The 17,187-nt window shown below is 40.6% G+C and overlaps 1 protein-coding gene across 1 annotated transcript; it reads right to left on the reverse strand.

Moving 5' to 3' along the window:
- Positions 1-647: 647 nt before the first annotated feature.
- On the reverse strand, positions 648-2,009 carry LOC112462891 (golgin subfamily A member 6-like protein 1). Its single transcript, XM_025028955.1, has 3 exons — positions 1,448-2,009; positions 1,038-1,288; positions 648-785 (listed from the first exon to the last, which is right to left on the reverse strand). The coding sequence occupies exons 1-3, from the start codon at positions 2,007-2,009 to the stop codon at positions 648-650; spliced, it is 951 nt and encodes a 316-aa protein (XP_024884723.1).
- Between the last annotated feature and the right edge of the window lie 15,178 nt (positions 2,010-17,187).

Genomic DNA, 17,187 nt, shown 5'->3' on the forward strand with positions numbered 1-17,187 from the left:
CTGCAATTTTATGTGCTTCCACCTTAAGTGTTTCGTGGTACGCGATGCTCTCGACTAGGTGCAACTACTACTGTAGCTACGAAGATCGAACATTAAAATGCTGTTTGCGGCTTCTCAGGGCCTGTATTTATACTCTCAGTTTGGTGGCGTCCCGGGGTAAGGGGCCGCAGGGCCCACGTGGATGCATGAAATTATCACGTGAGACTATTTAGGAAAGCACGTACTTGTGCGAGAGCATCGCGTGCCGGACTACTGTTGAATGATCGAATATATTGAATTATCCGCTAGTTATTCCTTCAAATTCTTACAAATATATTTCATACTTTTACACTTATTGTTTTCTATTAAGGAGACTTGAGTCGTAACAATATCGCAATCACTCCGCGTCGTTCGTTTATTTAATCAAATTTTGTGTGCCGAAACGAAGGTACTGTGCTCACGCGTAAATATTGATTGGTTTCAATGCGTTTTGGTGCAGTGGGAGACCCGTTTCAATGGTTTCGCACGTAACACCATGATGGCATTACACATTTACTATTAGTTATATAAGGGCTACAATAATATCAATACTATTCAATAAAATATGACAATAATATCGATATTATAATAAACTTATTATTGGTATCAGGTAGTATTATAATAAAGTATTATAGTTGTATAAAAGGAACGTATTTACACCGGCCCGCGACGCTCTCGAACACGTACGCGATCATTCTAATGGCGTTTTCGATTTGCGACTCGACCCGACTCGGGTATCCTGACATTACCTCCAAACACAGCGCCTTCTACAACATTCAAAAGTACACAAAAAGATACAAGTTACTCGCAAATCTTAAACCCTCTCTCCCTCTCTCTCTCTCTCTCACCCCCCTCTTCATCTACTCCTATAACTGCTTTTCCTCTTCCTTGACCCTGTGCTCTCCTCACATTTTCCTCCGTTCCTTCCTATCTTCATTCCAGTAAATTTCCCTTCCATTAGTCCACAGACGGCTACTTGTGGCAACCATCGAGTTTCCTAGGCTTCTCTCTCTTCTTGCCTTTTCTTCAATCCTCCATCTCACGTATCTTTCTTCTCTGGTCAGTTCCTCATCCACCATTACTCTCCATCTCTTCTTTATTTCCCACCGTTTGCTAAAGAGTTTCTTTTTGTCTTCTTCCTCTTCCATTTCCACTAACATTAACTCTTTCTTTCCCTCACTTTTAATCTCCACCACACCTTTGACTTCCACCTTCATGTCCAGCGCCATTTCAGCTATGATCTCCATAAATTCTTTCCTTTCTACTGGTCCTGTACCCGCTGATCCGCTCCATACCAGAGATCTTCTTCTCTTTGCTGCTCTTTCTTTTTCTGCTCTATCCTCTCTATGCGCGCTCTCTCTCTCCCTCCCCCCCTCTCTCTCTCTCTCTCTCTCTCTCTCTCTCTCTCTTACGCTTCTGTCTCTTTCACTTCTCACTTTCTCTTCTCTTCTCTTCACCATCTCTCTAGCATTATACTTTTCACTCTCTGCGACTCTATCTTTCCTTTCTGCATCTTTGCCTCGATAGCTACCTGTCACCCCGTCTCCTCTCCGCTCCCTCCATTCCGCCTTGCTCGCCGATCCATCTTTGCTCGCTCTTTTGCAACGCTCCTTCTCCTCTTCCGTTTTCATGTCACCTCTTCTTTCCATTGTCCACTCTTGCGAGACACTGCCTTTTCCCCTGCCCTCTCTTCTGTCAGAATTCCTCGATTCTTCGCCATTCACCTCCTCCTCGCTCGCCAGCTCTTCCCGCTCGCTTCTGCTTCGTCCTTTGTAACCCCCTCCTCTTTCTGTGCGGCTCACCCCTTCGTGTTTTGAACTTTCTTTCTCACACCTTCCTTTATCGACTTTCTCTTCTCTTTCTATCTCTTCCTCCCTGAGCTTCTCCTCAACATCTGTGTCGCCATCACTTTCGTCTACCTCACTCTTCTCAGACTCTACTCGTCCTTCACTTTCTTTCCTTTGTCTCTCTGGAACCTGACTCTTTTCCATTCTCTCTAGCCGCCTCCTTATCCGCTTCATTTCTTGTCTGAGTTCCTTCACTTCCCGTTTTACCTCTTTCAGGGTTTCCCTCAGTTCGTCATATTTTGACAGTTAAGTAGGAACATATTTGAGTTGGCGAAAAATGATTCTCTGAAACCGCACGTGTGTGTAGATAATTCAGGAGAAAATATATATTCTACATTTCAAAATACATTTGCACACTACGTACCAAAAATATATAATATGATAACGTAGTTTTTGCTATTCAATTGATTGAATTTTAGAAAAAAAAAAGATATAAAGTATATAACTATGTCAGTCAATAAAGAGACATAGACGCAATTTGAATCATATATATTTAATTGTCTGCTCATTATAACATAAAGCCAGATATATATAAAAATGTATAAATTGTGACGACAACGACGATGTCCTCACGGTCTCGTCGGCCGTGAAGGGACGCGCCGCCGCGGCGCCGCTTTTATTCACTAACAATCTTAAAAAAAATCAATCACGACAAGACTCTCAGAAACCCAGATGATAGCTCGACTAAATAATTCCTCGAAATATTGGGCGCCAGGTGCGATTCCTCGCACCACGATCCACAAGATCGCCATTCTCTCAGGTGTGAGTTTCTTTGGGTAATCGCGGTCGGAGGAGGAGAGGGAACGCAGTTAACACACGCAAATAACAATAATACAAATATAATGTATTTGACAGAAAATAAGGAGGGTATCGGCCAATAACGAGCGAAAACAAATTAGTTGGAATTATCGATTTTTTCAAATGTATTGTCAACAATGTTGAAGGAACGTTTCGGCACACCGTGCCTTCTTCAACCTCATAATATACATTAAAATAAACGCTTCAGACTATTTTTACAATCAAAAAATACCTTAGATATTATGAAGTCGAAATTTACAACTATGTATGGATTTAACCAATGAATCTCAATGCCGTTGACAGCCTGAGTTATCTCGGTGCGCATTCTCTTGAAAATCTTCATTTTAAATCGGACAGGATCCATGATTACTTCCTCAGTGGACAATGGAATCAATCGTGTCAGTCAGCGAAGCCAGTTCGTCACAATAGGAGTCAAATATATAAAATTAGAACGCGTGTGAACTGTAATGTAATGAAGTGAATTAAGTTATTTGTCAAAAAGTAAAATAGTAACAAAGGTTAACGATTCTACGTACTAAATTGTGGAAACACCGAGAGCTATATTTAAGTACCGTACTGATTCAAATCCTCCGTGCGACTGGGCAATAACGTCGTGACACAGTCAACCAACAATAAAGACTGTCGGTCTATAAGAAAACTAAGTCCCTATGAATTCTTACTAAGTTCGCTTAAGATACTAAAATATGACCCATCAAGTAATTCAGTATCTTTATTGGAATTAATGCCGTTTTTTTGTTCCTTTATGTGAATCATTTCAGAAATCAGCCTTTTATGATAATTTGTCTCGAAATCTAATATTAAAGGATTATTCCAATTGAAACTATGGTTGAGATTTTGCATATGTTCCGTTATGACCGAATGCTTTGATGGATCCAATCTAAAGTTGGTTCTGTGTTCATTAATTCTTGTTTTTAATTGCCTTTTGGTTTGCCCCACATAAGAGGCATCGCAATTGTTACAATTGATTTTGTAGATGACATTATTATTCACGCACAATTCAGAAACATCTTTATGTGTTCTAATAAATTTGTTTAATTTGTTCAGCACTCTGTAACCAATTACATGTTCGTTTTTATTAAAGAAACGAGATACTTTTTCCGAAATATTATTGATAAATGGTATAACAATAATTTCTCTTCCATCATTGTCATCCGAATCAATTGTATCAATTTTATTTCTATTCATAAGTTTGCCGTTGAACAATTTATTCAATCTTATGTTGATTTGTTTGAAAATTAAATTTAAGGGATAACCATTAGCAATTAACAATTCGATAACATATTTAATGTTCTTAGAATGGAACGTAGGATGAGATAAAAATATGGCTCTATCGACTAACCCGTATATTGTGCCGATTTTATGGCATTCCGGATGGTTCGAATAATAGGATAAGTATCTGCCTGAGAATGTATCCTTATGATACCAATCTATGACAATAGTGTCATCAATCACAAGTAGTTGTAAATCCAAAAAGCTTAACTTACGATCCTTTTCAAATTCAATGGTAAATTTAAGTCTTTCGTGGTAACTATTAAATTTGTTTAAACCGTAATGTGCTTTGTCGCGTGGAACAGGCAAAATTATGTCATCAACGTAACGGAAATAAAACAATAATTCGAAATCCAACGATTCTAATATTGATTCCTCCAAATCTTGCATGACAATGTCAGCAATAATCGGGGACAGCGGAGAGCCCATGGGGGAACCAAAGGTCTGCTTATATGTCACGTTGTTGAATGTGAAATATGTAGATGATAATATGAATTCTATGGCCATTAAAAACTCTTTTTCGGGGATTTTGGTGCCTTTACTAATATCCGGCCATCTTTTTTTGATGCTCTCCAATGCAAGATTTAGAGGAATATTCGTAAAAAGAGCAGTCGCATCTAAAGATATGAGAATGTCTGAGTTTCTCAATATCTTACCAGAGAGTTCCTTGCATAAGTCAAAGCTATTGTTCACATGGCTTCTTGTTATAGGAATGTTATCGGAAATAATCCTTTGTAAATAACTGGCAAAGGAATAAAGTGCTGTATTAATTGAGGACACAATTAGTCGGAACGGATTATTAGGCTTGTGAATTTTTGGAAGGGCATACGCTTTAGGTAATAATGCGTCACTGGAATGCATTCTGAAATAATCTTGTTTCGAAATGTAGTTTTTGTTAAACCATAATTTAAGTAAATTGTTACATTTGTTTTCAATTTGTTTTGCGGGGTTCTTATTTATCACTGTATAAGTACTATCATCTTTTAACATATCTTCTGTTTTTTTAATGTATTCAACTCTATTCGTCGCAACAGTGATATTACCTTTATCTGCCCGTGTAAAAATAATATTAGGATTGTTTTTACAAAACCTCTGGGTAATTTTATAGCTAGTAAGAAGCTTCATGTTGATATTATTAATAGTGGGTTTAGAATGTAAGTAATTATGTAATTGTGGGATAACTGCATTTCTAATTCGAGAGAGGTTGCTAATGTTTTGACGTTTAGTATTCCCTTCTATATCTTTAATAAACTCGTGTATATTCTTCTTTCTGTTTAAACTGTTCGGGAGGCAAAAATTACTTCCCAACTGCAACAATCCAGTAACATCCTGAGGGATGACAATGTTAGAGAGATTGACAAACCATTTGTCATTGGTTTTTTTCAAAGGGTCAATAGTTACATCTATGAATTCTTCTGGTTGGATGAAAGTTTCAATTACAGTGTTGAGTGGATTGTTGGGAGGTTTTTTACGTGTGTATTGTACTTCGTTAGGGTTGTTTTTATTAATGATCGAAAACATTGTTATTGCTTTCGATGATTTAATTTGATTAAGTTTACTTTTATGGACTAGCCAATTAAATTTTTTGTTGCTAGACATCTCTAATCTACTTTGCAGGTTTAACAAAGGAGTATTATAATGCGCCTGAATGTCATTCCAAATGTATACTGGTAATATGTTGGATAATTTGTTGGAAAGGAAGCCAATCTTTTTATGTAAGTAATCTACTGTTCTGTGTAAATCGAAAATCTCAATGTTTAAAATGACAATTGACAGAAAATGTTACGTCAGAATAAATCAGCAAGTTGTTTCAGACTGAATCGGTGAATTACAATCTTAGAGAGAAGATTACTTCAGAATAAATCGGCAGGTTTCTTTAAAATGAATCGGTGAATTACAATTTTTCTCTCGGATATTTTTCTGCGGAACGCGGAAACTATGAGATACAATAACGCGGAAATTAGTCTAAGGACGCAACTGATGAGACGCAGTTACACGACCGCAATACACAATACGCGATTACATGAACACGATACCCGAGACGCAGTTACCCGAACGTAATACACCATACGCGATTACACGAACGCAAGACACAATACCTACGCGCGACGGTTTCCCAACGGCCGAATACCCACCCGCGACGCCGCGACGTCTCGCGAATGGTCCCAAAATGGCTAGACGCGGGCCTCCCGCGAAAAGCCCCAAAGGCCCAATACAGGTGCCTCACGCCCCGGGACGTGATTGCGCGAACATTACTCCCCCGTTCTGCGACAATACGGTCCACCTCGGCGCGAAGGACACCTCGCTACATTACCCGTCAACACAAAACGCTATTACACAAAACGCTAAGACTACACGACGAATACTATCGAAACGAATCACACGGTGACTGTCGGCCGCGTACGATTTTTCGAGCAAGGCGATCCCATTTTACTCTGTTGGCCGGGCCCTCCGTTAGTACTCTATTTAATAATTACTTGCTCGGTAGTTCTCATCAGCACAAACGCGATGCTACCAAATACTTCGCGACACGGTACGCGATTCTCTAAGCATGCTTCCCGCGGCTCTACGCGGCTCTCGGAAGGGCCCCGGCCGTCAGAACGATCTTACTTGTATACCCAGACGTGGGTTACGAGATGCTCGAATAGTGGCCTTACAAATTCCGCAAGCTCGGCTGCCGGTCCTCTCGGGATCACGTCGGGCCCGCGCCTGCGCGCGCCGTGCTTGCAAGCTCCCGCTTCCGTCGGCGCCCCTCGTGGCTTCCTCGCTCGCCGGCGGCAGGTTTGAAAAGCCTATTCTCGAGTCCGGCTGACCGGGTCGCGACTCTGGTGCCGGTGTACGACGACCAGGCTGGCCAAACCATGGCTCCGTCGACCGGTAGGCAATGCTCCGTGGCGATCTCCCTCCTTCGCGATTCGGCAGGCTTCATCCCGGCGAACATCGGGGCTGATGCGCTCGCCCTGCGAGACGCTCCAAGCAACGTCGGCATATGGGCCCAATCGTGACCCGCCCGCCGGCCAACTCCTAGAACGCCTCCCGTAAACTCCCACGGCGCGACTCAAGTCGTTACAATTTCCTCCTGGCCATCTACTCGATACCTGAAATTCTCGGAAATAATATAATGTACCGAATTCGAACGCTGTCGCCTCGCTCCGGCGGAGACGACATCCCGGACGTTCCCCCCGGTCGAGCTATCGTCCGGACAGGGGACATGACTATGTCACGTCACAAAATATGAAACGATATAACTGTGTGCCTATATAGAAAATAAATATAAAGTGCAAACACATAGAAATTGTATATTTTTCTATACTTAAATGCAATAGGAAGAAATAATTAAACAAGTATCCTTGCATAGGAATATTATGCATAATTTTTACAAAACATATTTGAGATTCGCGCAATTGAGATATATAATAAAATTAATAACGATTTTATAAATCTTAGGTATATGTTAATCTTACAAACAGTATGTACATATTGTAAAGCTAAAGGCGTTACAGAGACTATTATTTCTAAGAAAATAGATTTTTTTAAATAACATGTAGACATGATACAAATAAAACAAATTTATTTTTTATGTTTTTTTGTACTTTTAAGTACTCTGCATTTAAAAATAATTTAAATTATTTTCATCCATTTGTATCATGTCTATTTGTTATTTTAAAAAATTTGGCAATTATACCGTTCAATAAAGCAAAGTTTTAGCTTTAAGAATGTTTTTTGAATTGCAATACGATGATTTTTAAGGAAGTTATGAGCAATCAAAGTCAAAATGCTCATTTCTTATTCAATCCTCGATAAAAATTTTCAAAAGTATAGATTTCAAGCTTTAAAATCCTTTTTTTTTTTTTTAATTTAAATTTTGTTTATTTTTAACAAAGTTACAGCTGCTTGAATTTTGCCTTTTTTTAAAGACAAATTTAGTGTTTTTTTAAAATGATTGAATTTCAGAAAAGAAATGTGCCTATATATTTTTCTATACTTAAATGCAATAGGAAGAAATAATTAAACAAATATCCTTGCATAGGAATATTATTGTTACGTTTTGACTGTTAATGTTCGTCCATTTTTGGTCAATGCATTTAAGCAATTTACCAGGGATTTGGACAAGTCGTGTGAAGGATATTATTATTATTATTGTTATTCGAGACCAAAAGATCACTTTTGTTTAGTCGACAGGAACAGGTTTCTAATTGTTGCAATCGTTGAAGGAAGGGGAGAGGATCTTGATTAGAAATGACTGCTTGTTTAATCTGGAACCTAATCCTTTTGATTTGAGTTCGTCTGCCTCCCTTTTTCGTCATCTAACCCGGATCCTCGGAAATGAATTTTATTGCTCGCCACACTCTTCGTCAGCGCTCAAAAGCCAATCCGCCACACACTCTTGCTCGTCACACTCTTCGTCAGCGCTCAGATCGTCAGCGTAGAGGTCAAATTCACTTTTGGGAATTTATCGTGATCATTGTCTTTTCTGGAAACCAACCCCGTAATCGCCACGCTTTCGGCAGCGAAAGCACCGGTTTGCCACACTCTTCGTCAGCGCCCCAGCACAGATCGCCACGCTTTTGTCAGTGAAAACTGCGAGTCGGAATGCCAGCAGTGATTGATTAAGAATACGAGATGAGAATCCAGATTTTCAAACTCGTTCCTTTTCAAACTTATCTTACCTTTATTCTAAAAATCTCAGTACAACTTGTGCGTGAAGCGCGGTCTTATAAGGTATGAGAGTACAGGGATTAACAAGAGAACCTCGCGAAGTGGAAAATTCTGATTTTAATGAAACTTTCCACACATGTAGGGGGAGTAAAAAAATGAATTTAGATATTTTTTGTAGCGGCCCAAAAACGGTTTTAAGGGGTGAAACCACTTCTCATATGTAGAGCGGTTTTTTGCTTTTCTCGATATATTTCGAAAAGTATTCAAAATATAAAAAAATGTTTCAAATAAAAGTTTCATGGTAAAATCTCCTCTATTTAACAACATTAATATAATATTTTTTAAAAATAATTTTTTAAACAAAAATATAATATAATATATTTTTTAAAAATAATTTTTTAAACAAAAATTTTTTTTTCAAAATTTTATTAATGTGGTTAAATAGAGGAGATTTTACCATAAAACTTTTATTTGAAACATTTTTTTATATTTCGAATACTTTTCGAAATATATCGAGAAAAGCAAAAAACTGCTCTACATATGAGGAGTGGTTTTACCCCTTAAAACCGTTTTTGGGCCGCTACAAAAAATATCTAAATTCATCTTTTTACTCCCCCTACATGTGTGGAAAGTTTCATTAAAATCAGAAATTTCCACTTCGCGAGGTTCCCTTGTAAGTCCCAAGATCGAGCCCGAATGCTCGAATTTAGAAGTACAGTCGAATATAGGATTTAGGAATGGCTGAGCAATTGAAGTTCTAGAGCCGAAGGAATGGCTAAGCAATTGGAATGCTAGAGCCGAAGAAGTATGTGGCTGAGCAATTGAAATGCTAGAGCCAAAAGGACTTGTGTAAAGAACCGGAGCTCAGAACTATCTGACTCTTCGCGGCGTTTTTCCGCCCTATTTACCTTCTTCTTCTTCTTATGACGCCGTCTCCTTTCGAAGGTTGGCGATCCAAATGGCCAACATAGTCTTAGATACGGCCATGCGAAAAATGTCCACTGAAGTACAGCCAAACCATCTTCTAATGTCTTTCAGCCAGGAATTTTGGCGCCTGCCGATGGATCTCTTCCCTTGAATCTTGCCTTGGATGATCAGTCGCATGAGTTCGTATCTTTCTCCTCTCATCAGGTGTTCTATATATCTCGTCTTTCTCTCCCTGATTGTCAACATGAGTTCCTTCTGCTTATGCGTACGGCTGAAAACTTCCTCATTAGTTATTTTATTTACCCATGATATGCGCAACATACGACGGTACAGATACATCTCGAAAGCATCTATTTTCTTTTTCGTATTTGGGTCAAGAGTACAGCTTTCGCAACCGTATAACAGAGTAGAGAATATGTAGCATCTGATCATACGGACCCTGAGGTCCAAACTTAGATCCGATCTCGTGAAGAACGTCTTCATATTCGTAAATATTCTTCTAGCCTGCTCGATTCTTGATCTGATCTCTTTCTTAGGGTCATATAGACTGCCCAAAAAGCGCCAATGCGCGTATAACGTGCTTTTAATGCGCGTACAATTGCATTGGCTTCAAAACCACATTAATTGTGTGTTCAAAATGCGCGCATTCAAATGCGTAATTAATGTAAATTGAGCATTCAATTTATAAATGACAGGTTTTATAAAATATTTAAATGAGTAGCTTCTGACTCATTATGAGACATTTTAAATAAATTGAATTTTAAATAAATGGAATTTTAAATAAATGACATTTATCATGTCAAAAATAAAGATATTCTCTAAATAAGAATGTTCTTTTCTTCTGTGATAGCTGTACTGGAATGTGCTCACAGCAATGCTTAAAAGCTGGGCACGAAGAAAAATTCCTATATAGTACAGAGTTCACTAGCTGTTCGATTGGGTTCCTTGATCAATGAGCGTTAGGTGCACTTTTTGGTATGCGCTTCTATAATATGCATTAAATGCGCATATAATGCGGGACAAATATCCGCATATTGGAGCAGTTAGTCGTGCTTCTATGTAGGCGTTCCTATGTAAGCGTTCCTATGTAAGCGTTTCTATGTAAGAGCGGCCGTTGTGGTTGCCATGCGCTGGCCGATGCCGATGTTTCTTTATTTTTTTGTATGCTACCTTGTCTTCTCTTCCCCGGTCGAGAGGGTCAGTCGAACAAGAGCGCGGTTACATATAACGTTCTTAATAAAGAGTTCTTATTCTACAAGCATCTCATCCTTCGAATCTCCTACACAAGTATAATCTCTCGCCAAGGTCCAACAGGTTATGGGCCCAGCCGAATAATCGTGTGGAAGGAAAGCTGAGAGCTTGTAAGAAAACGCGCGGTCCGTGTGTGTCGCGAAAGCCGTAGTTCGTTTGTCGCGAGTCGAGAGATTTCTTCGTCGCGAATCGAAGGAGAGATAGTCATGGCGAGTGAAATATCTACAAAGCACGTCACGAAGTTCGACGGCTCAAACTTTCAGGGCTGGAAGTTTCAACTAAAATCGGTATTCGTCGCGAGTGGGATCGATGATGTATAGTAATCGGTACAAGAGTAAAACCAGAGGACATCACGAGTGCTGCAGCGAAAGCCTGGGTGAAGGACGACGCGAGAGCCATGTTTCTGATTTCATCGGCACTAGAATACGCTCAGTTAGAGTGTTTGTTATCCTGCTCGTCCTCGAAAGAAATGTGGGACAAACTCTGCAGAGTACACGAGCAGAAGTCAGCTTCAAATAGATTGTTGCTAACGCAAAAATTCCACGAATACAGAATGGCCACAGCGGATTCTGTCGTGCAACATATCGCGAAGGTCCAAAACTTGGCGTTGCAACTTGCAGACGTTGGCGAAAATGTGTCTGACGTTACTGTAATGGCCAAAATACTCGCGGGGCTAACACCAAAGTTCAGTATGTTCCAAACAGCGTGGGACAGCGTCGACCCGCAGAATCAAACACTTGAGAATCTTCAAGAAAGACTCATCAGAGAGGAAAATAGGCTGAGTGTAGAGGACGAAGCAACTAGTGCCTTCGCAGCAATGAAGATTCGTGGAAAAATGAAGAAAACGGGTGAAAAGAACGACGTAAAGAAGACAAGTGAGAAGAACGATCGCAAACCAGGGCGATCAAGAAAAGACATTGAGTGCTACAATTGTGGTGGTAAGGGACATTTCGCTCGTGAGTGCAGGAAGAAAAAGGACAAAGAGGAAAACAGTGGCAGTCAGTCAAAGGATTGTGCATTTGTTGTGACCTCCGAAGAAAGTCAAGAAGCCCGAGAAGAGTATGTTGAAGAGAAGAAACTGCTCTGCCTAGATGTTAAAGAAGTCTGGCTTACCGACAGCGGGGCATCGAGGCATATTACCCACCGACGCGATTGGTTCGTGAGTTATCGACCGACCGCAGGAGAGACGATAATGCTGGGCGATGAAGGAGAATGCGACGTTATCGGCGTAGGATCGATCAAGGTGGAGAAGTGCGTGAACGGTGTATGGAGCGAAGCTACACTAGAAGATGTTCTGCATGTACCGGGAATACGAAGAAACCTGTTCTCGGTTGGCGTGTGTACCAGTAAAGGTTTCGAGGTCAGTTTCAAAGAACGAAGAGTAGAAATCAAGAGAAAGGGTGAGACAATGGCAATCGGAGTCATGCAACAGAATAAAATATACCGGCTCGTTTTTAGAGTGAAATCTCAAAGCGTCGGAGAAGTGAACGTGTCTTCGACAAGTTTAAAATTATGGCATGAGCGGCTGGGCCATGTCAACGGACGTACCTTGCGCGAAATGACACAAAAGGGTCTGATCGGTGGTATAAAACTCGATGATACAAGTGAGTTCTTCTGTGAGTCGTGCAAGTTGGGCAAGTCGCATCGCCTGAAATTCGACAAGAGTGAGAAAAAACGAGACAGCGTTCCCGGTGAGTTCGTTCATACAGACGTGTGCGGGCCTATGTCAGTTCCATCTCTACGTGGTTCAAGATTTTTCGTAACATTTAAAGACGATGCGTCGGGTTTCCGTCATGTCTTTTTTCTGCGTCACAAATCGGATGTGACAGAAAAATTCAAAGAATACGCGAAGTTGGTCGAAAATAAGTTCGGTCGACCTATCAAAACACTACGTTCGGACAACGGGCGAGAGTATTGTAATCGTCAGATGAGTGAATATCTAGCATCTCGCGGTATTCGTTTAGAGAAGACGGCGCCGTATACGCCTCAGCAAAACGGCCGGTCGGAACGCGACAATCGAACCATCGTAGAATGTGCACGAACAATGCTTCAGGCGGCCAATCTCCCATTAACCCTCTGGGCCGAAGCAGTAAACGCGGCGGTGTACTTACTAAATCGAACTCAGTCGGCCAGTATTCGCAAGACTGCAACGCCGTATGAAATATGGGTCGGAAAGAAGCCTAATCTCAGTCACGTCAGAATCTTCGGCTCGGAAGCTTTCGTACACGTGCCGGATCAATTTACCAAGAAATTTGACGCTCGAGCGAAGAAAACAATTCTCGTCGGGTACGATGGTGAATCCGCCAATTATCGCTTATATGATCCAACTACGAAGCGTATTTCCGTATCAAGAGACGTCGAGTTCAATGAGAAGTCAATCAACGATAAGAAGACGGAGAGCTCATCAAAGCAAATTGAAATGATCCTGCCTGTCACTGACGACGATGAAGAGGTGGAAGATGTCAATGACGAAAATGATGAGGTGGAAAGTGTCACTGACGACAACAATGAGGTGAAAGAGCCAGCTCATAAGCCTGTTGAAGCTGTCAATCCAGTGATCCAGCGGGGAGCAAAGGCACCAGAAGATCCAGGGCCAGCTGTCAGAACGTCAACGCTGAGAAACAGACAAAATCTAAAAACACCTGCCCGATATCAAGTAAATCTAGTGGAGTACAGCGTACCGACAACCTTCAAAGACGCAGTAACTGGTCCAGACGCCGACAAGTGGATAGAAGCCATCAAAGATGAAATGAAATCACACCAGAAGAATCAAGCCTGGGTGATCATACCTAAAACTGCACAACAGAAGGTCATCGACTCAAAATGGATTTTCAAGATACAGCAGGACAAGAAAGGAGAGATTCAACGATATAAGGCACGTCTGTGTGCTAGAGGTTTCCTCCAGCAAGAAGGACTGGACTATACTGACACGTTTTCACCCGTTGTCAGGTATGACTCGATTCGAGCACTGTTAGCCGTGGTAGCACAAGAGGACTTGGAGCTCATCCAGTTTGATGTACGAACTGCTTTCCTCTACGGGGAATTAGAGGAAGACGTCTATATGCAGGTTCCGGAGGGGCTCGACCTTGATGACATCGAGAGAAAAAACGTGTATAGTGATGTGGTCTGTAAATTGCTAAAAGCCTTATATGGTCTTAAGCAAGCACCACGGTGTTGGAACCGAAAGTTTAAGACTTTTCTAAAGTGCTTTAATTTTAAGGAGTCCGAGGCGGATGCATGTGTGTTTCGCGGTAATATCGGTGATCTGGTTGTCTATCTTGCGCTATTCGTAGATGACGGACTTATTGCAGCGAAAGAACAAAAAACAATAGACTCTGTTGTGAATGTGCTTAATAAGTCGTTCGAGATAACGCTCGACAATGCTCGTAACTTTGTAGGGTTACAGATAGATCGCGATAGAATAAGTAAATCGTTAATTATTCACCAAACGTTGTATGCTAAGAAGATTGTCGAGAAATTTCGCATGAGCGAAGCAAAAGCGATCAGTGTTCCGATGGATCCACATGCAATCTTAGCGCCAGTCGAGTCAGATGGAGAAAAACTAATTAATGTTCCATATCGTGAAGCTGTAGGCTCTCTTATATTTTTAGCCAGTGTATCACGTCCAGATATTGCATATGCAGTAAATAATGTTAGTAGATACCTAAGCAGCCATAATAATAGTCACTGGCAGGCTGTAAAGCGAATATTTTCCTACTTAGTCGGAACAATAGATTTTGGTATTCAGTATTGTAGTAGCGAGAACGGTTCTCAACTCACGGGTTTTTCCGATGCCGACTATGCAAGTGATGTTGGTACACGAAGATCAACAACCGGATACGCATTTATTCTAGCTAACGGTGCAATTACGTGGTCCTCACACCGTCAGAAGTCAGTCTCACTGAGTACAACGCAATCGGAATACATTGCAGCAGCGGCGGCTGCAAAAGAAGCATCGTGGCTGAGAAGATTACTAAATGATGTCGGGTGTCAATGCGTAGAACCTACAGTACTTTATGTTGACAATCAAGGAGCTATACGCTTGGTAAAGAACCCGGAATTTCATAGTAGAACTAAACACATTGACGTCCGACACCATTACATTCGAGAACAAGTTGAGGAAGGGATGATAAGGGTTGAGTACATTTCAACGGAATCGCAACGCGCCGATATATTAACAAAAGCGCTGCCGAAAAAGCGCTTTGAAATCTTGCGTGAAAGTTTGGGTATGGTTTCCCTTGTAGCGAAGCACTCAAACGGTGGGAGTATTGGAGCAGTTAGTCGTGCTTCTATGTAGGCGTTCCTATGTAAGCGTTCCTATGTAAGCGTTTCTATGTAAGAGCGGCCGTTGTGGTTGCCATGCGCTGGCCGATGCCGATGTTTCTTTATTTTTTTTGTATGCTACCTTGTCTTCTCTTCCCCGGTCGAGAGGGTCAGTCGAACAAGAGCGCGGTTACATATAACGTTCTTAATAAAGAGTTCTTATTCTACAAGCATCTCATCCTTCGAATCTCCTACACAAGTATAATCTCTCGCCAAGGTCCAACACCGCATTTAATGCAAAGTTTAAGGATGTATTGCACCTATTTTCAAAGCGCTACCAAGTGGATAAAAATTTGTGAGAATGTTCTTTTAGTCTTCCTGATGTGCTACAAAAAAAGTAGAAACGAATCCACTAAACGGTTGCTGAGATATAACGATTTTAATTTTCACTGATTTTACACATATTTTTATGGGAAGAGACGATTTTGACGGATAAAACAGCTAAAAAAATGTTGAAGGAGCGCTACCAATATTTTGAATTTTTTGTACATCTAGTATACGAATAAATGAAACTATCTGTCAAGTTTCAATTGCCTTCACTACACCGTTTTAAAGAAATAAATTAATAATTAATGATAATTAATTATCAATTAATTATTAATTATTAATTATTAATTTTATTAATAATTTGACGTTATAAAGTTGAAATCAGGGCATTTTTACTGCCAAAAGTTTAGGCTCATAAATTACAAAAATCGCAAATAATACTGGAAAAAACATTTGTAAAGTAAAAAATACCTTTGTAGGAGTAAAAATAAGACTCCTACTATCATTTGAGTATCTTACATCTAGATTTACTATGCGTTAGGCGTAGATATTCAAGTATTTCAAATTTCATGCACTTTTGTCTAAGATTGTACCAGTGATACATCCTTAATGTACATTCAAAGCGCATTATACGCGCATTGGCGCTCCTTGGGTGGTCATGATGGTTCCAAGATATTTGAAGGACGAGACTTGTTCCACAGTTGCCCTCTTAATAATTAGATGTGCACGCACATGTGTCTTAGAGAAAACCATGGTTTTGGTTTTCGTAGTATTCGTGAAGAGGCCAAAGCTTTCACTGTGTCGAACTATGCGATCCATCATGTTTTGTAGGTCATGCATGTTTTCTGCTAACACAACGGTATCGTCAGCATATCTGATATTATTAATTGTCCTGTCATTAATCCTGATTCCGCCAGTAATTCCTTCTAGAGCTTCCTTGAAAATAGCCTTCGAGTACATATAGAATAGTAGTGGTGATAAGACACATTCCTGCCGCACTCCTTTCTTGATGAGAGTTGTTTCCGACGTTGCTGATTCCAGTCTAACTTCTGCGGTTTGTTGCCAGTAGAGGTTTGAGATTAAGCGTATTTCTTCTCTGTCGTTCCCAGTCGCTCTGAGGATCTCTTATCATCTTATGATGTTTGACGCAGTCGAATGCTTTTCTATAGTCAATGAAGCATGCAAATACATTGATGTTCATATCTCTGCATCTTTGTGCTAATACGTTCAAGGAGAACAACGCTTCGCGAGTGCCAAGACCATTCCTGAATCCGAATTGGGTTTCATCCAGCTGATACTCGCATTTCCTGAAGATTCGGGTGTGAATTATTCTAAGGAACATTTTTAGAACATGAGACATGAGACTAATCATGCGATAGTCATCACAGCGTGAGGCCTGAGTCTTTTTAGGCAGAGTAATAAATGTTGATTTCAACCAGTCGGAAGGGATATTACCTGATCTATAAATCGCATTGAAAAGTGCGATCAGTAAATCTAGTCTCTTATCGGTCGGCTATCAGTTTGATGACTTCAGCATATACGCTGTCTGGGCCAGTGGCTTTTCCGTTTTTCTTTTATGTGGACAACCTCGTCCTTGGTAATTTCTGGGCCGCACTCATTTATGTTTTTGTCTACTTGCGGCGGCGTATTTGGTCTGTCGTCATCAAAGAAAGCGTGGAAAGTGGCCCATTCCGCGCGCGTCATCTGTGCGACAAATAGCCAATTCCACACTTGAGATTTCCCCCACTCGAAGCGGTGCGGGAATGAGTTCGGGAATCATTCCCGCACGACTATTGCCAACACTCTC

The sequence above is a fragment of the Temnothorax curvispinosus genome, unplaced genomic scaffold, assembly GCF_003070985.1.
Source record: "Temnothorax curvispinosus isolate PA1 unplaced genomic scaffold, ASM307098v1 QBEX01012909.1, whole genome shotgun sequence".
NCBI lineage: Eukaryota > Metazoa > Arthropoda > Insecta > Hymenoptera > Formicidae > Temnothorax > Temnothorax curvispinosus.

What these genes read in the sequence shown, in the direction of transcription:
- LOC112462891 (XM_025028955.1), bottom strand. Translation starts at nt 2,009, where the DNA reads ATGGAAAAGAGTCAGGTTCCAGAGAGACAAAGGAAAGAAAGTGAAGGA. An exon ending in AAGAGAAGAGAAAGTGAGAA is followed by an intron (nt 1,289 to 1,447) that starts GTGAAAGAGACA and finishes CAGCGGGTACAG; the next exon opens with GACCAGTAGAAAGGAAAGAA. An exon ending in GATGGAGGATTGAAGAAAAG is followed by an intron (nt 786 to 1,037) that starts GCAAGAAGAGAG and finishes TGAATGTTGTAG; the next exon opens with AAGGCGCTGTGTTTGGAGGT.